Source organism: Pelophylax lessonae (genome assembly GCF_965119305.1).
Source record: "Pelophylax lessonae genome assembly, chromosome: 9".
Lineage (NCBI taxonomy): Eukaryota > Metazoa > Chordata > Amphibia > Anura > Ranidae > Pelophylax > Pelophylax lessonae.
This window is the reverse complement of record NC_138776.1, coordinates 240,833,030-240,856,825: the sequence shown is the minus strand read 5'-3', so window position 1 is coordinate 240,856,825 and position 23,796 is coordinate 240,833,030. Positions and strand designations below refer to the sequence as shown.

Below are 23,796 nucleotides of genomic sequence, written 5' to 3'. Positions count from 1 at the left end.
ACTGCTCTGGGACGTCCCGAAGGTGGTGTATCACCGAGGACTACGTCTGTCGATGAGCGCTAGAGAAAAATGGATTTTTGTAAAATCTTACCGTAAAATCCTTTTCTCTTAGCTCATCGACAGACGTAGTCCCCGCCCCTCTGTTTTGGAGTTGGGTTGGGTTAAATTCTCTAAGCACTGCTTTTTCACATAACTGATTTGCTGAGGCAGAGAGAGAGAGGATATACCCTCTGGGACTGCCCCTAGGGTGTGGCCAGAGCTTTTTAATTTCCTGTCTAGTCCTGCTCCTGCGGAGGTAACATAACCCGAAGGTGGTGTATCACCGAGGACTACGTCTGTCGATGAGCTAAGAGAAAAGGATTTTACGGTAAGATTTTACAAAAATCCATTTATTTCTCTCTGTAGCTATAAACATTGTGGAGAAATGTATTTTAAAAATCTCAGCTCTTTCCTATCAGAACAGAACTTGGCAGGCTGCCAGTCCTCTAATGTAAACCCACAATAAGTATTTCTAAGTTGTTATAAACCAAAAGAAAAGGACTATAATACAGTAGAGTCTTTATGATCTTTGAGAATTAAATACTTCACACTACACAAGCAGCTAGAAATATTGGATATGGTTTGTTTTAAAGCCCTTTTACTGTTTATTATGTCCACAAATTTGTAAAAAAGTTTCTATAGTGTAGGCACAGGTGCACTTTAAAGACAAATTCCAGGTATGGATATTTTATGCATGGTTACATTGGTCCACCTTGAAGAAATGTACGGTATATATCTAGTGCACATATCACACCTGGCCGATATCTCTGGAAGCTGGAAATCACTGAAGTAGACACCACTGCTCCAGTGGCCTCTACTTGCTTCCATGTCCCCTCCCTGCTGCGTTGTGAACCCAGGAGGTCACCTGCTCAGTGGATTGGGTGGATTCAAAAGCCATCACTGGACTAAATTGCTACTCTGGGTCCACCCATTGCCATGCACTGTTAATCAACTGTGGGGCAGATCTGATGGGGAACTAGTCTCTCAGTTCCCATCAAGCTCTGCCCAACCATACTATATAACTCCTCGGCTATGAACCTGACACTGTGATGGGTGCAGTGGCTAAGAAGGAGGGAATGCACTGAGGAAGATATGTAGTATAGACAGATATATGAATCGGCCACAACTGTTTTTGGTGCAGCTGCCAATGGATTGATAAAGACTGTCTAACACACCCTTTATGCATTTTCCCTGCCAACTGTGTGTATATTACTTCATTTACAATTTTTGCCTTATATACAGTACATACACATATAGTTTTACTTCACAGACGCACACACACCACATATAATATAATTGTACACATACTAGTCAATTTTCTTATTTACCTCTCGTTCAGGCTGCATAGGATGAAATGGAAGGATGTTCGAGTTGGTGACATTGTACGTGTGAACAAAGATGAATTTGTACCTGTAAGTTCCCTTTAAATTTCTGAAACTACTTTCTTGAAAAAATGTATTTTTTTGCACACTATTAACCACTTTCTCAAATCGGCATATCTGGTCAATTAGAATATTTCTTTTATCAGCCATCACTTAGCGTGTGAATGCTAGCAAGCATTTGCTCTTATGTTTAAAGCTCCAGTTATGTATTTTTTAATAAGTGTATTACATGAATATTTCAATGCAATGAATATCAGTGCTGGAATTTGATTTTAGCCTTTGCTAATTCACTATATAGTAGAGTTCAGGACTGGGGTTTCTCTGAAGTAAAGCTCTGAAGCATGCAGACAGATGATCCCCTCATTCTGTTGCTGCTCTTTCGCTGGTTGGGGTTGAAGAGTTGACCTGACTCTGTTGCTTAAGTGAAGCAGAGAAATGTCACATCCCCAGCCTGGTGCAGTGTGGCAGAGCTGTATAATTCTTAGGCCTAGTCAGACAGGAATACAGATCTACTAGCAGAGGGAAAAAGCATTTGGAAATTATGAAGTTCTTCAACTGGCTAAGAGACCACCTTACTGAGAATAACCTTTTTGATCCTCTTCAGTCTGGATTGCGTCCTTAACATTCCACAGAAACTGCTTTCCTAAAACTTACAAACAAGCTACTAACAACTAACACCAATGGACACTATTCTGTACTCCTATTCCTGGACCTCTCTGCTGCCTTTGACACAGTTGACTACACCTACGCCTAAAAAAAAAAACTCCACTACTTTGGTCTCTGTGACTGTACTCTTCACTGGTTCTCATTTTAGCTATTCTCACTGCACCTTCAGTGTTACAATTTCACTTCCTCCTCTCCTCTTCCTTTCTCCTTCGGAGGTCCTGACGGTTCTGTTCTTGGGTCTCTCCTATTGTCGAAATACATCTCTTCCCTGGTTCAATACCATTTCTACACCGATGACACCCAAATGTATCTCTATACCCGAATAAGTGAGAGCAAGGACACACAGGTGGGGGGAAGACAACTTGCTCACCCGGCGCTTAACCGCTTGCCGACCGCCGCAAGTAGATTTACTGCGGCGGTCAGCCCCTGCCAGGCAGAGTGACGTTAATTAACGTCACTAGCCTGGGAGGGTCTGGGGAGCGAGCGCGCGCCCGCGGAGGCGCGCTCCCGCTCCCGCGCGGTCACGGACCCCCCCGCGCGTGTGACCAGCGGACCCGATGTCCGCCGGTCACTCGGCGATCGTCGGGGGAGAGGGAGAATGTCAGGCAGCTTGTGTAAACAAGCCACCTGTCATTCTTCTCGCTGTAAAGACACTGATCACACGGATCTAGTATGTAGATCCGTTGATCAGTGTCCTTACAGCTCAAGCCACAGCCAATCACAGTAGAAAGCACGCCCCTAGGGACACACACAGCCCCTCCCTCCCAAATAAAGTTAACCCCTTCACTACCAGTGTATTTTTACAGTAACAGTGCATATGTATAGCACTGATTACTGTAGAAATGTCACTGGTAACCCCAAAAGTGTCAAAAATGTCAGTCAAGGGTCCGATCTGTCCGCCGCAATGTCGCAGTACCGCAAAAAAAATCGCAGATCGCCGCCATTACGCGTTAAAAAAAAAAAACAACAAAAATGACAAAAATCTTTCCCTTTGTTAGTAAACGCGATAACTTTTGCGCAAACCAATAAAAATACGCTTTTTACGATTTTTTTTTACCAAACATAGGTAGGATAAAACAAATTGGCCAAAAATGTTAAAAAATTTTGATTTTTACATTTTTTTTGGGGGGAATTTCATATAAAAAAAATGTGAAAAATATTGCTATTTTTGCAAAATTGTCGCTCTTTTTTTGTTTATAGCGCGTGATCAAAAAATCGCACAGGTGATCAAATACCACCAAAAGAAAACTCTGTTTGTGGGAAAATAAGGACGTCAAATTCGTTTAGGTACAGCGTCGCATGACCGCGCAATTGTCCGTTAAAATCACGCAGCGCCGAATCGCAAAATACCCCCTGGTCTTTTAGCAGGAAAATCCTCCGGGGCTTAAGTGGTTAAAACAACCAGTAAAAGTTTAAAAGACAATCATAAAAATGCTGCTGCTATTAAAAACAACAAAAAGGATAAAACAAGGTGTATACACTAGGTGATAAGGCTTATAGCTACACCGTAAATGACACACTAGCAGCGCTACTGAATCATATGTCTATACATATATCACCTCATATAGACATATAAAACACAAAATATAAAATATAAACAACTATAATGGGTGAATATAAAGTTCATGCACTGAGTCCCAATATCCTCCAGAAGTGACAGTCCAAACGATATGGATATTCAATAATTCATCACACAAAGGACAAAAGTACCCTCCACCTCACCACGGTGCTCACCTCTTGGTTGTAAACTCACCAGATAGGCGATATAAATAAGCCCAAAATGCTGCTGTTATACACAGGAAGACATCGAACCATCCGATCACCTCAAGACTCTGGATAAGGGACCAAACTCCACTGGAAATACCTTGGTGTATCTCAAAAAGCCTAACAACCATTGGAAGGGATGATCTCACATTGGGCCAATCGGTATATCGTGGTGCATGAAAAAGTAATGAGGTCTCATAGCGTAATACTGCATAAATGGAACCTTTTATTTCCCTTTTATGGAACCTGTATCTCTATACCCCTCGGGTAACTCCATCAGTCTCCTCACGCATTACAAATTTACTAACGGATATATCTGCCTGGATGTCACACCACTTCCTCAAACTCAATCTGTTCAAAACCAAGTTTATATTATGTTCTCCCCCATGTGCCTTCCCCTCTGACTTCTCTGTCAAGATCGATGGCACAACTATCAACTTGTCCCCGCATGCAAGGGTGCTAGGTGTTATCCTGAACTAGCCTCACATCCAATCACTGTCCAAAGCTTGCCTCCTTAACATCCGCAACATCTCTAAAACACACTTCTTCCTAACCAATGACACCACAAAGCTTTTAATTCACTCCCTGGTTATCTCTCGCCTTGATTACTGCAACTCCTTCCTTATTGGCCTACCTTTACATAGACTATCCCCCCTTCAGTCCATCATGAATGCTGCTGCAAGACTCATCCACGATACCAGCCGCTTAACGTCTGCTGCTGCTCTCTATCAATCCCTCCACTGGCTTCTGCACACCCAACAAAATAAATTCAAAATGTTAACAACAATTCACAAAGCCATCCACAACTATGTCCCAGCAGTGGCATCTTAAGAGCATTATAGGCCCCCGGGCAATGCAGGGCACTGTGGCCCCGCCTACACAATCAACCACGAGAATAAAAATGCAAATCATCGATAAGGCGATATTTATTGGTACAGCAGTGCCAGGCTAATGACAGCTTTCAAGTTCGGTGGCTGGGGCCGGTGAACACAAACACGTACGGAAGTCAGACTTGACTGTCCTGTGTGTGCCTGTTTCCATGGAGGTGGACAGGCATTCCTGCAGTTGTGGGCTCCCCCTCCACAGGCCAAGTGACCTGGCAGCAGCGCAGGGCAGACAGGCACTTGCCACCTGCTAAGTTTGGTGGCGGAATGCACACAGGAATCGGGAATAATGCTTGACTGGGGCTAGGCCCCCCGGGCATGTGGGGCCCCCGGGCAACTGCCCAGCATGCCCATTCGGTAAAATGGCCCTGTGTCCCAGCTACATCACTAACCTAGTCTCAAAATACCAAACAAATTGTTCACTTGGTTTAATTAATAAAAGCGGTAAAATAAATTTGAGCTTGTTCCACAAGCAGTCCACAGCTACTCCATTACAATTAAGACATTTTCCAAAATCTTCACAGAATACAGTCCATTTGGATACATGTAGAAAAATTACAATAGCAAAAAAACATCAAAGATATTATTTGGTAGCTTGTGATTTGTACTTGAAATGGCCAGAGGTGGCTACAGGAGAAGTTATAACCACTAAAGTGGTCACTCATCACTGCCTTAGAGGGATGTTTCTCGTGGTGGGAAGTACCCCTGAAAATCATTACTGACAATGGTCCACAATTTATTTCAAAAGTCTTTAAGACTTTCCTTAAAGTGGTTCTAAAGGCACAATGTTTGTTACCTTAATGCAGAAGAGGAAGTTCAGGGCTGCTCTGTGTAATACCATTGCAAAAAACAGGTAAGTATAACCTGTTTATTTTAGAAAAAAAAAATGTAAGCTTTACAACGGCTTTAATTTAAAGAAAATAAAACACATCTTAACACCACAATACTCTCCACAGGCCAATAGAGATGCAGAATTGTTAAACAGTAATTTAAAGATGTCCTTATAATGCTTCTGCATTAAGGGCTCCCCTTCAGGAAAGCTGTAATTACTGTTATACAACACTACAGGTCAGCTCCTCATAGCACCACTGGGGAATCGCCTGCAAAACTAATAAAAGGTCATGAGCTACGAACACTACTAACAAGTTTAAAGCACCAAATGAAGTAGCCAAACCCCTAAAACCTGCAAGCTAGTGTGGAGAGATATCCGATCAAAGCAAAAACCTATAGTGATGCAAAAAGAAACACCAAGACAACTGCCCTTTATTCCTGGCCACAGGCCAAATCAAAATTTGACTCCACTCTATCTAATCATGTGCAAACCTACAGCTAAATAGGACCAGTAATCTACAGACTCGAGAATGGGTTAACTTGGCATGTGAACAGCAGGTTAGCACCTGTTTAGGATCCTTTGGGCAGGATACTACTTCCTATTGGTTTACTTGAGATGATGCGTCTAGCCCTACCACACAGTCACAAACATCCAGACGACAACAACTCCCAACTCTCATGAACTGGAAGGTGGAATTGGGCAAAGTTCAGAACACACCAAAATTTTACCTAGTCATGGGGACCATGACTAAGCTCCATGGGCGGAGTTAAACACATTGGGGGCGTGGCCTGGTTAGAGCTTGGGTTGAGACTGTCATACACCTTCATATAGGTTTAGCAGAGATGTGCCCTTTTCCATTAGATGTCTAGAGTTTGAAAAGGGCACATCTCTGAAAACCCTGTAAGAAGGTGTATGACAGTCTCAACCTGAGCTCTAACTGGCCACGCCCCAATGTGTTTCACTCCGCTCATGGAGCTTAGTAATGGTCCCCAGGACTAGGTAAAGTTTTGGTGTGTCCTAAACTTTGCCCAATTCCACCTTCAATTGGATGTCCAGAGTTGGGAGTCAGAAGACGAGTCTGGACAGGGCCTGAACATGGAGCATGCAGGGAGCATCTGCTAGTAGCTCCAGGAGGAGCCTTTCAGGAGCGGCTAATGGCTTAGCATAATTCCCCTGTGGTGATCAGCCAACAGTGCAGTGGTGTGCGATGTGCAAGATCCATTGCGTGCGGTGACTCACCCCCAGCGAGATCCCGGTGACCAGGAGGAGCAGAGAGGAGATTGGAGAGGAGGAAGATGGCAGTAGGATCTGGCTGGGCTCCAGCAGCGTGAGAGGCGTGTGGTAAGGAGTGAGGGGGCGGAGAGGAGAGAGAAGCAGCGGTGAGGAGAGATGGGAAGGGGAAGAAAAAGGAAGAAAGGAAAAAGGCAGAAGGAAAAGGGGGAAGAGAAGAGGAAAAGGAAAAGAAGAAAAGAGGAAGGGGAAAGAGCGAGGAAATAAGAAAAGAGAAAGTATTGAGAGGGGAGTCTCCTATCAGTGGGTAAAGCTGAGGGGAATGTTTATAGATTAAGCGAAAAGAAACTGATGGGCCACTCGGAATACTAGGGCGCTTCTGGAACCGCTCCCCAATATCAAGGTATGGAGGATCGGCAGGCGTATGTGAACCAAGCCAAACACCAGGATAAAAGAATCAGTGGTGGAAGGAAGACCGTTGGATTCCCCACCAATTCTAAGGTCAGAATATGTCCAATATCACTTAGGGAATAGGGGGGGGGGGTGGGAGAGGAGGAAGGGGTTGGGTGGAGGGGGGTGAGGGGAGAGGGGGGGGGGGACGCGGTGGGAAGGAATCCCCTTTGGTGATCCCAATGTTTCCTTTTTTCTTTCAAGGTTGTCCCTTTTCTTTTTCATTCTATGCTACCTACCTTCAGGTGATATACCTTTTGAGTGAGCTGATTTAAAAAATGAATATGGTGGGAAGCAGAGAGAAAAGGGAGCAAAGTGTAATAGAAATTCAATATGAAAAAAATTAAGTATAACGTGAAAAGTCTAAACACCCCGATTTAAAGACATAAAATTCTTAAAGAAATTCAGCATTACTCTGCAGGAATAGTATTCTTACAAGAAACTAATTTAACACATGACTCAAAGATCAAATTATACTCAAAAAAATACCCAGTTTGGTACTATGGAGTTTCAACAAGGAGAAGGGCAAAAGGGGTAGAGATAGGATTTGCAAAGGATATAAGGTTCAAGATAAGAGAAAGAAAGATTGATCCGCATGGTAGATTTTTTGTTTTTGAAAGGAGAATTATTTGATATGGATGTGACGCTGGCAAATATATATTGCCTTATTAAGACCCAACGTACTATCTAAGGCAGACCCTGAGAAAACTTAATGAGATTTAAAATGACAATAGTGAATCAAAATATCTTAAAGCAATTAAAAAAACACTTTATCAACATCAACTACTAGATAACTGGAGAATTAATCACCGATCGCCGCTCTGCGCGCCCCCTGGGGGAGCGCAGAGTGCATTATCCTGCTGCCGTCATATGATGTCCGGTCAGGATAATGCAACCACTTTCCCGCCGTCAATCGCCTATAGGGCGGCCAGGAAGTGGTTAACAAAATGTCACAAAGTGATATTTCATTCAGATTTATCAGTCACAGTGCACTGTACATTCCCTGGTAAACACTACCTTATTCTATACTATGTAAGTTGAATGCTATTTAACCACACCCCTTTAGGCCATACCCAATATTAAATACAATGAAAATATGCCCATTTTTTGCATTTTTATTTTAAATAAGCAATGGGGCCTAATTTATGATCCTGCACACAGGCCCAATGATTTCAGAAAATGTCACTTTGTGACATTTCAATAAAGTTCTAACAAAAATGGTGCAAAGTGCTCTTATGGCACTTTTCCACTGCAAGTACCGGCTCGGCTCTACTCGGCCCTGTTTGGCCCTGCTTGGCCCGGTTTGCTTTTCCACTGCTGGTACCGCATGGTACGGTGTTGCAACGGTTCGGTACGGTATGGTTTGCTTTTCCACTAAAGTAGTACGAAAGTTAAGTGGGTGGGATAACAACGGGGTGGGTGGGATTCTCTGACCAATCAGTGGCTAGTAGTGACTGCATGCAAAGGATTGTGGGATATGGTACCGTGTATGGTACCTCTTGGAACCACAATCGAGTAGGTACTGTTTTTGAGAGCCATACCGTTCGGTTCCATGCAGTGGAAAAGCGCCGCCGTACCGTACCGTACCAAACCGTTCCTACACCATACCATGCGGTACCAGCAGTGGAAAAGCACAAAAGCGAGCCGAACCGTTCGGTTCCATGCAATGGAAAAGCGCCATTACTGTGTGATCTTACAGCACATTGGCACCATGCAGTAGTGTGTACTGGTGTGAACAAGCCTTTACAGAAATAATGTACAATTGCACCCTCATCCCCGAATGCTGAGCTTGTTAACCATGGCAGTCATTGCCCCCTCCAGTCTTGTAAGCTCAATAAACCTGCACCCACTTTTTACTTTGCTTATAGCACTTTATACCAGTACTAAGTGGACTTTTCAGTAGGTTTAATAGTCTGTAGGGATAAATTCCTGACAAGTCACAATATACAGCAACAGTGTATTTAAAAAAAAAATGCTCTATCTTTTATCATTATGTAGCCAGTGACTTTTATTGTTCTTTCCCTCTATTGAAATGCTGAAGTTATGCTGCACCATTCTCCTCCAGCCAGCAGGGAGGGCAGTAAAGCCAAGCAAGCCCTTAGACTTCTATGAAGAATGCTGAGAAACCTGGGAGTTGTAGTTTGAGACAGTAGCCATATAATGGGATAGGAGTGGAGGAGGAGGAGTGGAGAGATGATTTTTATTAAACTGCCTGGGAAAGTTCTTCCTTTTGGTACTGAGGGATCCTCTGAATAAAAATGGTGTATCCCTTCTGGAGAAAGAAAAGTAGATGAAGGCATTGTCAGGGAGAGTACTCTGGTCTATGTGAGAGGTACCAAATATGTGAAAGTTTCACACGTACACATTACTTAGCATGCTTACATAGTTACATAGTTACATAGTAGGTGAGGTTGAATAAAGACAATAGTCCATCCAGTTCAACCTGTGTAGGTGTGTGTGACTGTAATCATCTAACATAGCCCTTAATCTCCTGATCCTTGAGATGTAAGTCTAAGAGTCTTTTGAAAGTCACCATACTACCCGCAGAAACCACCTCTTGTGGTAGACAATTCCACAATCTTGTAGCCCTAACAGTAAAGAACCCTCCTCGTTGCCTGAGGTTAAAACGCTTCTCCTCTAATCGCATTGTATGTCCTCGAGTCCTCATGCAATTCCTTCGAATGAACAGCTTTTTTTCTAAGCTGAGATCCCCATTAAGATATTTATAAATTGCTATCATGTCCCCTCTGACGTCTCTTCTTCAGGGAAAATAAATCGAGCGATTGCAGCCGCTCTTCATAGTTAAGGTCCTCCAACCCCCTAATCAGTTTAGTTGCCCTTCTCTGGGCTCTCTCCAGCTCCAACACATCCCTCCTGAGGACTGGCGACCAGAACTGGACAGAATATTCCAGATGCGATCGGACCAGAGTTTTATAAAGTGGAAGGATTATAGTCTTATCTCTGGAATACATCCCTTTCTTTATGCATGCTAATATTCTGTTGGCTTTGGAAGCTGCCGCTTGACATTGCATGCTGTTGCCTAATCTATCATCAACCAAGACTCCCAGATCTTTCTCCAAAGCTTCACTTAGCATTAAAAATATATTTGATACTAGGTCCTCTTGATTTGATTTTTTTTCTTTTTTAGACAGACATGCTACTATTGCACAGCACAGAGCCAGACAGCTTGTGTTACATAGAAACAACTGGAATTGATGGGTAATGTGAAATTAACTTCTCTTTTTTTGGTCTGTAAAGTATAACTTAACCAAAAAAAATGCTGACAGGTAGGATTTTTATGGCAGAAGAGACTGCTTCTCTTTGTCAGTGTTAATATTCACTGAGCCGTGCATGTGCAGCTCAGCATACATTTACGGCACCGCTTTATGCCGTGATGATCTGACTCCCATGCACAGTAGTTGACTCATCGCGGCTTGGCCAATCAAGTAGCCAAAGAGTTCAAACCCAGAAGGTAGACCAGGAGAAGATTGAAGCGCCTGTGACCACTGGGAGCACTGACAGCCCAGTGCTGGAGAGGTCATTTTGGCAGGTAAGTCCCCATGATATGCGGTGCATACTAGCATAATATAGCTAAAACCTCCTGGAGGCTCATTTAAAAAAATTGCAGAGTTTAATCCCGTTTTAAATATACCAGTGAAAGTTGGTTACATCTATTTGATAAATGCAAAAGTTAACCCTTGATTCTGCCAGAAATCGCATTTGCTGATAATTTCCTGCACTACCACCACCCCTCTATATCAGTGGTCTCCAAAACTGTGTCCCACAAGCCAGATGCAGTCCATTTTGTTGCCTATATTAAGCCCTTGGGGCTCTATTCCTCCCACTAATACAAGACCCTATACTCCCACTGACCTCACCCATGTGGCACCATTTCTTCCACTAATACCAAATGTGGAGCATAATTCCTCTCACTCACACCAACGATGGGACACTATTTTTCCCACTGACACCAACCATTAGGCACCATTTCTTCAACTGACACCAACAATGGGGCATAATTCCTCCCACTGACACCAACGATGGGGCATAATTCCTGCCACTGACACCAACGATGGGGGGACTATTCCTATGACTGATACCAATTATGGGGGACTATTCCTCCCACTGACATGAACGATGGGATGATATTCCACACGCTAATGCCAATTATGGGGCACTGCTCCTCCTCCTACTGCCTACTAACTACATTCTTTATGCATATGTTTTATTTCCACTGTACACCAAGTCTTAGGCTGGGTCATTTTCTACTACCACTGGCCACAGTCTGGTACCCTTAATGTCTGAAAGACAATTGACTGACGCTTTGTTTAGACCCCAAATCTAAACCCACAAACATGTCATAGCGGCAAATGTAATATATTTTAGCTTACTAAAAGATGTGGTGGCATTTATTTTCTTTTTCAAGCTTTATTATTTCTTTATTTTCACCTAGTGATTTAACAATAACACACTTCCTGACCTAGGGTTTTGACGCTTATTTCCTCCACTTTACCAATGTAGAGATCCATGGTTGTCACCTTAAAACAGGTCTACAGAAACTTTCCCCATATTATAAGGCAGGGGTCTCCATACTTTTCATTATGAGGGACACGTTGTATATTTTATAATTTTTTTCTAAATTAATGAATAAAATACAAGAAATTAATATACTTGCTCCTAGAAATAACTTTTATATCAGAAGCCCCCCCCCCATCAAATAAGATTCCCCTTTTCACATTAGAAGCCCCCTCCTCCATACATCAGCATCTCCATTAGAAGGGTGAGACCAACTGATCTAAATCCCCAGTTTGTGCTGATACACCACTGACCCTAGCTTTAGGCAAGATAAAATCTTGTAGCAGGCCTGATGAGGCCCCTGGACCGTAGCTTGGAGACCCCTGTTCTAAAACAAGATCTTATTTATAATATTTACAACACAGACTTGCTAAGATAACTTCGATCTGTTGATCCTTTGTGGCAGAACATTTGCAACTGTATTATAACTGCCATGCTGTTGTACCTATAAGCTCCAGTAGACGTTTTATTCAGGTACTTTTTGTTGCCTTATATGTTAGTTTTACCATTAGTACATTACCTTTTTATAAGGTTTTCTTTCTTTGTTTTTTTTTTTTTTTCTTCTGTGTTCCAGAGAGACCAACCTTAAATTCCGTCAGGCTTTACCAGTTACACACTCCAGCCTAAACACGTTAGAAGCACTGGCAGCATTTGATGGTAATATTCAGATTAGGCTGAAAAGCAATTATTTATGTGATGCAGTAAGATGATCTCTATCTTGCAAGTTCCAGATATGTATATATAAAAAGGATAATTTTGCACCTAATGTATTATTAGGGTGCAGCACACAAAGTGTTTGAATACAAATCTATACAGATTATTTAAATGAGTAGGTGCGCTTCCCAATAGAATTCATAAATAATTCATCCTATACCATCCAGTGCATGTGTAAACATGAAGCAAAAATCTATACATAAAAAATGTGACCTAACAAGCAATACAAATCTATAAATAAATCAGATTTGCAAGTTCAAAATCGGTTATTGATTTTTTTTTTCTTTCTGACATGTTGATGTTATATCTTTTACTTGGATGTTTTAAGTTGCAAATACTAGTAAATGCAGCTGGACAAAACATAAGCTGTGTCTGTCTTCATTTTAGGCTGCAAAGCAACAAAATGTATTTTAAAGGGGGGGGGGGTTCTTTTTTTACCCACCATAAACGTAAAACTGCAAAAGAAATGTGGGAAGGTTTAAAAGGTGTGCATGAATAATCTCAGCAATAAACTGTATTTGATTATAAAGCTATACCAAACCAAGCTGATGAAAGGCCAAGATATGCAGGATTGCATAAGGCACACTTTGGAAATGGTTGAACACCTGAAAGGTAAAGGAGGAGAAATAAAAAGATTTTCATGTCGCAGCACTATTACTAAGCGGCAGTGGCGGCTGGTGAAGTTTTAAGATGGGGGGGGCGCAAGACCCCGCCCTTCTATTTTGACCCCTCCCATTTATCAGAAGCCCCACCCCTTATAGACTCCACCCATTTTGTCCCCTATATTTTGCTTGCGTGAACAAATTCTCCCAATATATCACATATTAAGGGGTCTCTCAGTGCTAGTATATCCCATAATAGGGAGCAGGGGCCCTATTATGGGATATACTGTGAGAGACACCCTATTATGGGATACACTGACAGAGTGGCACAAACCCTGCAGTACAAACCCCACAGTACAGACCTCCTAGCACTAATCCCACAGTACAGGCCCCCTAGCACAAACCCCACTGTACAAGCCCCCTAGCACTAATCCCACAGTACAGGCCCCCTAGCACTAATCCCACAGTACAGGCCCCCTAGCACTAATCCCACAGTATAGGCCCCCTAGCACTAATCCCACAGTACATGCCCCCTTTCAATGTAGAGACCAGTGTACATGCCCCCTTTCAATGTAGTGACCAGCGTACATGCCCCCTTTCAATGTAGTGACCAGCGTACATGCCCCCTTTCAATGCAGTGACCAGCGTACATGCCCCCTTTCAATGTAGTGACCAGCATACATGCCCCCTTTCAATGCAGTGACCAGCGTACAGGCCCCTTTCAATGTAGTGACCAGCATACATGCCCCTTTCATCCATCCATCCATCCATGATGATATATATAATGATATCTGCACACTCTGGTCTGGGCCCGGCCTGGGTAACTTGATATTATTGTTGCACCGTGACCTGCCTGTACCTACCTGTTCTGGCCTGGGTCTATCCATCCATCATGGATGAATGGACCCAGGCCAGGCCAGAACAGGTAGGTACAGGTAGGTCACGGTGCAAGATTTATCAAGTTACCCAGGCCGGGCCCAGACCAGAGTGTGCAGATATCATTATCATCATGGATGGATGGATGGATGGACCCAGGCCAGGCCAGAACAGGTAGGTACAGGCAGGTCACGGTGCAAGAATAATATCCCAAGCCAGGCCCAGACCAGAGTGTGCAGATATCATTATATATATATATATATATCATCATGGATGGATGGATCATCCATCCATCCATGATGATATATATAATGATATCTGCACACTCTGGTCTGGGCCCGGCCTGGGTAACTTGATAAATCTTGCACCGTGACCTGCCTGTACCTACCTGTTCTGGCCTGGGTCCGTCCATCCATCCATCCATCCATCCATCCATGATGATGATATCTGCAGCAGATATCATTATCATCATGGATGGCATGGCAGGCAATGGATGGCAATGGCATGGATGGCAGGCAATAGATGGCAATGGCATGGCATGGATGGCAGGCAATGGATGGCAATGGCATGGATGGCAGGCAATGGATGGCAATGGCATGGATGGCAGGCAATGGATGGCATGGATGGCAATGGCATGGCATGGATGGCAGGCAATGGATGGCAATGGCATGGATGGCAATGGCATGGATGGCAGGCAATGGCATGGATGGCAGGCAATGGCAAGGCATGCATTTTTTTTGTGGAGTGGACAGAGGCCTGAGGAGGAGGAGGACTGAGGACTTACCGGGCTGCTGCTACACAGGGCTGGACTCTTCTCTCTCTTCCAACCCGAGGCCTGGATCCGAATGCGGTCTGCCATCCGTCCACGAAGAAGGCCCGCCGCCCGATCCGACTCCTGGTCTCCTCCTGGTCCTGCACTGGTCCTCCTGGTCAAGCGGCGACTCGGCGTCGGCGAGAGCTCTGAGCGGACGGGAGTCTTCTATCTTCTCTCAGCTGCGGCCCGGGAAGGAATGAAACCCGGAAGGCGGAAGCGGTGATCGTGACGCCGGGGCGGTGCACCGCCCCACGAGTCACGTGACCAGATGATGTCCTTCTGTGATTGGTCCAGGCTGGAGTCTGGACCAATCACAGCCAGGTGGGGGTGGCCAAGCGCTCTCTTTTCTGCACCCAGGTTACGCCCCAGAAGGCAGCCAATCGGCGCCTCTTCTGGGTCGTAAACCCCACCCCCCCTTTAGCCACCACATAGGCCGGTCAGGCCGGTGAACCCATTTTTTTTTTCCTAACTTTATTGTTTTTTTTGTCTTTTCTTTTCCTTTTTTTTTAGGGGGGGCGGCGCCCTGGCGCCCCCTATGCACGGGCTGCCACTGCTAAGCGGTTAACCAGAAAGTTATGAAACTCTTGTCACAACACTTGATGCATGTCCAGATGATGAGCTGGCATTGGAATATGTTAAGGGCAAGCTTATGGAGGAATATAAGTGTAAAACAGAAAGCATTAATAATGACGGTGCTTCTACCACAGAGTCTGCTTTAAAGATGAAATGGGGGGGAAAAAAACAGTGGCATGCAACAAGAAACACATGAATATTTTGTGTGCAAGAAACAAGGTAATTTAAAAGTAGACTGCAGAATCTGGAAAGCTAGCATGCAAAAAACAAAACAAACTAAACTACAAAAGGCCAAAAGTGTTAAGGAAGAAACTGACTTTGCTTCAGATAGTGAATATGTTTTTCAATCCAAAAGATGCACCTCATCTTTGCAGGCATGGTGCATTGATTCAGGAGCTACATGAAAAATGGCAGAAATGTCTTTATTGACCTTGACCAAAAACAAAACAAACTAAACTACAAAAGGCCAAAAGTGTTAAGGAAGAAACTGACTTTGCTTCAGATAGTGAATATGTTTTTCAATCCAAAAGATGCACCTCATCTTTGCAGGCATGGTGCATTGATTCAGGAGCTACATGAAAAATGGCAGAAATGTCTTTATTGACCTTGACCAAAGTAAAACAGAAGAAAATCACCAAAGCTAATGGACAAATAATGGACAAATAATAGACTCAGAAGGGATAGGAAACAGTTTTCTTTACTGTCCTATTTCCCAGGGTGTAATCAAAAACTTACATGGGAAAAATGTCTTGCTCACACAGCAGTGGAAGCCATTCACACTTGAAACAATTTTTTTGTCAATGAAGAAGCTCACAAAACAAGGCAATGCAGTGTCCTTCCATCTTACTTGCAAAGGCTAAAATTACAGATGAACTGTAACAGCTGAACTGGGGTGGTTAATAAGGAGGAAAACATTTAAACTGCATTTACAGATGGTACAGACGACTTGGTCACAAAAGTCCTGACATAATGAAGAAATTAACTGAGAATGAATATGCAAGTGGAAGATTAATTAGTCCATGTGATCAAACAATGAAATGCACTAGCTGTATAAAAGGAAATATGACTAGGTGGGACAGGAAATGCCTCTTTACAAATGCCTCTTTTCCTTTTCCTTTTTGCATCTCGGTAAGCTGTCTTTGGAGGTGATTTTAATACCGTCACTAGGCCCAAAGACAGGAAAGGCTCCACTGACAGCCTGAGATATGATAGCGTCTTTCTTAATATGATAGCCAGGAAAGCAATTCCAGAAGATTTTCCCCAGACAGCACAGGTTAAACATTTAAGCGGGGCAGTTGTGAGAGCAGGATAGATAGGTTTTATTTTTTTAAGGGGGACTCTGCCTTTTCAGCACCTGAGTGTCATATGGTGGAGTTCTCTAGTCACCTTATGCTGTCTGTTATTCTCAATGCTTCAGCTACGCCACCTAAAGGAAGGGGTATTTGAAGGATGAATTCAGCTCTGCTGGATGACAAGGAGGTAAGACCATCTTTTGAGGATTTTTCTCAGGCTCAGGTAAAAATCCTGAATTTCTGCAGCAGTAGGCTAGAGTGGTGGGAGCTTACCAAAAGCTGGATCATTGGGTTTTTCAAGGCCATAGGGAAAAGGAAACAGCTTGGTAAATACATTGCCTACCAGCTGCTGTGGAGAAAACTTGTTTACCTTGTCTCGAGTGGTGGAGATTCATGGGCGATCTCTGAGGTGAAACTTCTCCTTAGGAAGTATTTGTGTGACCGGCACACTTCTTTGGTTCTGGAAAGGGACTACAGGAAATATCACTCGCCAGACCCTTATCAGAACTGCAAACAAAGCGCAGCAGTTAAGACAGTTGTTGGGCTAAGGGATAGCACGGGCTCTTTGACGAAATCCAGGTCAGGGATCCTGGAGGTCTCAAGGTCTTTTTATGTGGATCTTCTGGGAGAGAAGTACCCTGATCAGGCAAAGATGTCGAGTTTTCTGGACTCTACACCAGGTCTGGGAACTTACATTCCACTGTCAAGTTTCACGGGGGAAATCAAAGCAGAAGAGGTAGTCAAAGCTATAGACGATATGGCTATTAAGAAAAGGCCTGGGCCAGATGGATTGACGGCTGAATTTTTGAAGACTTTCAAATCCAGCTCGGTACCTTATCTTTTAGATGTATTTAATGGCTGTCTACAAGAGGGTTCACTCCCTCCCTCCCTCCCTCCCTCCATGAGGCAATCTGCTGTAAATCTGTTGTCAAAAGGAAAGGATCCCTCCATGATTGAGAATTGATGCCCCATTAGCCTTCTCAATGTCGATAGAAATATTCTGGCAAAGATAATTTTCTGGTCGTCTGTAGCAGACAGGTTGCTTTCTTGTAAGCAGCACTGTTCGGTCCAGGGCAGGAGCACTTTTTCGGCGGTGTTAGCTGTCCAGGAGGCTCTGGAACGTTGCAGGGCTAAAGGCTGGGGAAAGTATTTGCTGACATTTGATCAGGCGAAGGCTTTTGATCGTGTCAATCATGAGTACCTCTGGCTTCTCCTTGACAAATATGGTCTGAAGGGTGGGTTTATTGGATGGCTTAGGATTTTGTACAGAGAGGCAGAGAGCTTCATGCTTGTTAACGGTTGGGTTAGACAGCCCTTTAGGGTTGGTTTGGGGGTGCACCAGGGGTGTCCGCTGAGCCCTTTGCTATACGTGTTCACAATTGACCCCTTCGTCAGAAGACTAGAGAGCGGACCGTTATGCGGGGTGCCGGTGTGCATTACTGGTGAGCCACGCTCGAGGGTTGTAGCCTATGTGATAGAGCAGTATTCCGAGGCATCAGGCTCCAAGGTCAACCGTGATAAAAGTAACATTTTTTGGATGAGCGAGGAAGGTGAGAGCTTCCCGAGGCCTCACAGAAAGTCAAAGTATTAGGCATCGAGTTTGGCCCTGATGATTACGGTAAATCAAATTGGGAAGCCAGGCTAAATGATGATGATGTCAAGGTGAAATGCTGGAAGAGGTGGCGGCTCTCCTTGAGGGAAAGGGTGGACTTGATTAAGTCCTACCTGATTCCTACTTGTTTGTTTCTTCCAATTGTTATGTGGAAACAGGCTGAATCTTGTGAAGCGGAATGTGACTTGCCTATCTAGGTGGAAGGGTGGCCTAGGAAATGGTCAACCCTGTTGTGTTCTTCTCGCTGATGTTTTTGAAACATAATTTTTGTAACATGCTAGCAGAGAGACCGCCTGGATGGGTAGGTTTTTTACAGATCTGGTTTAGGCCTTTTCTGGGCTGTTGGGAGAGCGGCAGGCCAGTGAAAAGCCTAAGGGTCAAGCATGGTAAGCTCCCGACTTATGTTGCCCCATGTCTGAAAATTCTTAGATGGTGGAATGTGACAACGGAGGATATCAGGTCCCTTCCTAGGAGACTCCTGGGTGAGAAGATCGTGGGTACTGTCTTTCATGTGCCACTGGCCTTATGGGATTGCCCAGGTCATATTATGAGAGGGGGTTTATGTTTGGTAAATTCTGAGTGGATTCCCTTGAAGTTTAGGGAACCAGGCCTGGCTCGCTTTCCACAGTAGACTCTATGTGAGGAGGAACGTGAAGTGCTGCTTTTGGACAACCATGGTTGTCCGAGAGTGGAGTGTCAGGGTGAATGGGAAACCATAGACCACTTCTTGCTTCAGTGCCCTTTCACTGTAGTAGTCTATAAAAAGTCGGGGAGGGCTCTGAATATTCCTTTCTTGCCTAGCATGTCTTCTGCTGAGTGGGTATATGGAGCATTGCAGAATCGCACGGGATTTGATTTGGACACTCTTTTTCTAGTCAGCTTAGTAGTTTAATATTACACCTGGAATGCACGGTCTCAGGTATCCCTTCGGCAGAAAGTCCTTCCTGTTGTGGTGTGTTGTGTGAGATTCTGGTGAGGTAGGGAAAATTTGGGGTCTCTAGAAAGACAGATGGCAGCAAAGGGTTTGGATAAAGGCGTGGAGAAATATCAGGCCTGTAGCTGCTGTTTGTTGATCTCTGGGTGTTGGGTTCTTTCCCTATTTTTTCTCTGGACACGCACTTATATTTTGAAGAATAAACATACTTTTGAAGAAAGGCTACATACACATGATAATCTGTGTTTTTTTTTTGGTCTAAATGTACTGTATATAAAGTTTGAGCAATGATGTGTAGAAGATGTCTGTCCTATTTGCCAAAAAAAAACCTTTTGTTCATATATTATAGGTTTAAGTAAGCCTTAATTATTATGTTTAGTCATGTATACAATATGTTATGTATTAGGGATAGACCGATTATAGGCAAGGTCGATATATCGGCGGCCGATATGCACTTTACCCGAAATATCGGTATCGGCCCTGGAATTGGCTAATATTGCCGATATTTTTGTGATGTCATTCTGCCTCCTTAGGCCGCCTCCCTCCCCTTGGACAGCCTCGTCTGGAGTCGGGACTAGTCTCGCGGGAGTGTATCACAGCCATACACCTACCCACAGCAGCCCGGTGCCAGCAAGCCACCCACATCTACAGGCCCTGTACCAGCCAGCCACAGGCACTGTGCCAGGGAGCCAGCCAGCCACCCACAGGCCCTGTACCAGCCAGCCAGCCACCCACAGGCCCTGTACCTGCCAGCCACAGGCACTGTACTAACCAGCCAGCCACCCACAGGCCCTGTACCAGCCAGCCACCCACAGCCCCTGTGCCAGTCATCCACCCACCACAGGGTGCCAGCCACCCACACAGGGTGCCAGCCAACCAGCCACCCACCACAGGGTGCCAGCCAGCCAGCCACCCACCCACGACTGGGTGCCATCAAGCCAGCCATTTAGCATTAAACAAAATGAACATGTTCAGTACTAGATTTGTGTCAAAAATTGTCTTTATTTTTCAAAACTTTAAATGTACAAAATATCGGCCCATATCGGCCGATACTGATACGTTGTGACCAAAATATCAGAATCGGTATCTGCCCTAAAAAAAAACATATCGGTCTATCCCTATTTATGTATACCAAAAAAATATTTTAGATATTTATTTTTTGTATTTTTGTAAAAAGTTGAGTTGAGATGTGTTTCTCTTTTGCAAGATTTTCAAAATAAAAAAAAATTGCCAACTCAATATTGAACCCTATTGACTAAGACTTGGATGCCATTAATGTTCATGTAAAGGCAGACGTCCCAATACTTCTGGTAAAATTTTGTATATCTGGTCTCCCAGCTGCTGAATCCTGACAAACATTTTTATTTCTTTAGCAAACTAAGTGCTTTTGGTGTACCCCTAGATTAGAAGCCCCCTCCCTTTATTTATATCTATAAACTCCAATTTAAGGCCAGAAACTATAGTATACTTACGAAATATGTTCAAGCCAATAATGAATATATTTGCTTATAAAAGAAGAAACTGATTCAGACATTTGCTCTGGTAAAACAGTATATAAAAGTATTTTACTGTGGTTACTGCTATTGTTTTAATTAGATGATTTCTTAGCCTGAATAAACTGTATTTTTACAGGCCTGGTGACATGTGAGGCTCCAAACGCGCAGATCTACAGTTTTGTGGGAGTCTTGGAATGTAAAGGCAAAAAATATCCATTAAATAGCGAGAACCTCCTGCTAAGGGACTGCAGGATTCGAAATACTGAATGCTGCTATGGACTGGTCCTCTTTGCAGGTCTGTATTCTTTACTTTTTATTTATCTTGAAATCACAATCTAGTACCCCGCTGCCCAACCTGTGGCCGTTGGAACTTTTTGTGCAGTCCTCCTGGTCCCCTCAGACAGTAGCCTGTTTCCCTTTTTCCTTGAACTGACCATGCTCTCCAACAGTCTCAGGTGATGTACCTATCTCGAGTCAATAACTGTTTGACTGTCGAGTCAATAACTTATTTAAATAGCATTTTTGGTTTCTGGTGCTCCGATGCAGTGTAGTTCCATTTTAAATAATTTTTATGTGCGACCCTTTGGTGCTTTCAGATGTCGCACTTGAGGTCCCCTATATCACGAGAGTTCACCACTACTGATCTAATTTAATCATCCCTCCAACAAAAAAAGTTGTAATGTAAACCTTTAGAAGGGAAACTGAGAGATGATAGCTATCTTACTCAGCTTGACACCACTGAACAAGCAGGATTGGTGACCAAGGAGAAAGGTAAGGAGGCATATGCTTCTTTTTCCAGTATTATTTGCTGTTGGATGTTTCGGCCACAGTGGCCAGCTGATAATACTTTCTCTAAGAGTGAGATAAAGATAAGGGAAAGATAAAAACACTTCACTTTAATCACATTATCTTCTCTGGAGTAGCTTCCCAGCTAGAATGACCCCAACACTAGGGGTGTAGTAACCGCCCAGAGGGATATTTCTGTATACTATGAAATTTTATGGTCTTCTTGTATCGTGTAATAAATAGAAAAACCTTTTGTATACAATAAAAATTGATTATTTTTAAAAAACGTCTTTGTAATGTCCTATGAAGGTACTGATAGAATCCTGTTGCCCCAAATCTGCTACATTTTTCCAATGCTATTTAGGATGTGGGTACCTATATATAAGTATAGCTTTCTCTGAGCAATTATCTAAATTCTAAAATCATTCCTTTGGTTTTTACCTCAACATCTTGTCTGTGTATAATGCCTTGGGTAAAGGGCTTGCTATTAGCTAGCTCTAGGTCTGCTGGATGGTTTTGGAGGACAGGAGGCACCCAGGCGGAGTGCCAGGCAGTCCGTCACATTTGGATGGCAGCAGTGGGATGCTTCCTGCAGTCTGGGACATCCAAACCACCACCAGGTCCAGTTAGCAGAAGAGGAGAAGTACAAATACCAGCCGTCATTGAAGAGGAATTCGGAAGGAGGCTGTGAGAGATGCAGATGTAGCACAGGGGACCAGTGTCAGTGCAGGTCCTGTTGGGATGGTATAATCCAATCCACCAGCAACTCTGGAAGGAAATGATAGACTGCGAGCAGCGCCACCAGTAAAAAGTTCTCCCCCTCCATCCTGGAAAGGTACTGGTCACAGTATGAAATACGGGTGCTGTTATTGGGGGAACAACTGCACAAGGAATGGACAGCTGAGTTAAGCAGGCTGGTCCAGGATGCGACTGGGCGAGAGCTACAGAGCCATCTGATGGTATGTAGCCCAAGTGTGCCATTGGACAGTGATGGACAGCCCAACGGAAGGCTTTGGCTATGGTGGTCTGGGGCTGTTGTACAGGAGGCTGTCAGAGGACCCTGACTATGAAAGCAATCTTGAGTGGAGTTTGGAAGAAATCCTGGATTACAGAGACTGAACATCTTGGAAATGCTGTGGGCATAGGAATATTTGGAGGTTCTATGAGTTCAGAAATGGGAGCTGGAGATTGCCTACAGGCGGCTGCTAGACTCTGCTCAGCATCTGGTCTGGGCTCCCTTTGCCTGAGACTATTGGGAAGTAGCAGCCAACAGCTCTGACATCCCAATTGAAGTGTGGGTAATGGGGCAGAGTAACAGTGTGCTTTGTCAACCTCCACCCACAGCTCTGGAAGTGTTGACTCACCTTGACGAACCTGTTTCTGCACTGGATGGGCTTAGATGGAGGAATGTGTCCAGCAGCTGGATGAGGGTACAGGAGATTGAGCAGCCAGTTCCTCTCCCTAGTGGCAGTTGAAGGACCCAGGAGAGGAGGATGCCGTCCTCACCACCCAGCAGCAGATCCACAGTCTGGGAGAGGAGGTTGTTGTCCTCCCTCCCCAGCAGCTGTGTAGGGACTCAGGAGCGAAGGAAGCCATCCTCACTCCACAGCGGGAGTCTAGGAGTTTACATACAATCTAAAGGGCCATAAAGATGAAGCCCAGGTTGTTCTCACATTAAAGTAGCAGCTGCTCAGTTCTTTAATACTTTTATCAAGCAGAACTCTTAAAAGAGCAGTACGGCCAAAGCTTTTTTGTCCCTACTTCTCCTATAGATCACATGAGTGCAGTTCGTTCTGCACTGTTACCAGTTTTCAGGTGAGTATATTTTTATCTTTTTTAAAGAACCTCATACTTCTCTTTTATCACATCTTTGACATCATTTAAAGTAGATGACCAGGGACAGACCCGCAGAGCATTCTGTGAATTCATTTTTTTGGTTGGAGAAGCATGTTAATGTTGGAGGCACTGACTGGTCTGTGTTGAATGGAGACTACTGCCTGTGGGAACTTTGAACAGCCTTTTGGATAGCCTGACACATACCTCTGCCTTTTTGCCATTTCCTTTTTCTGTATTGCACAGTTTTATCGTATTTTTTACAGCTACCATGTATTTAAAAAAGTGTCTTTTTTTTTTTTTCAGGATTCGATACAAAAATCATGAAAAACTCTGGTAAAATGGTTTTAAAATGGACAAAAATGGACCATTTAATCAACAAACTTGTTCTGTGTGTAAGTTCTGTTGTAAAGAGAAACTCCAATATCTAGAAGTAGACAGG

General features: G+C 43.8%; 1 protein-coding gene across 1 annotated transcript in view; it reads left to right on the top strand.

Annotated features, from left to right (window-relative positions):
* The window catches only part of LOC309563345 (phospholipid-transporting ATPase IC-like), a gene marked incomplete at both ends in the record, with an annotated part of 170,504 nt that overhangs the window by 31,833 nt on the left and 114,875 nt on the right, over positions 1 to 23,796 (top strand). The window contains 5 exons of the mRNA XM_082267739.1: positions 1,379 to 1,451; positions 10,396 to 10,466; positions 12,397 to 12,479; positions 20,872 to 21,030; positions 23,661 to 23,749. Of these exons, the coding sequence (XP_082123865.1) occupies positions 1,379 to 1,451; positions 10,396 to 10,466; positions 12,397 to 12,479; positions 20,872 to 21,030; positions 23,661 to 23,749 (475 nt within the window). The remainder of the gene's footprint in view (positions 1 to 1,378; positions 1,452 to 10,395; positions 10,467 to 12,396; positions 12,480 to 20,871; positions 21,031 to 23,660; positions 23,750 to 23,796) is intronic.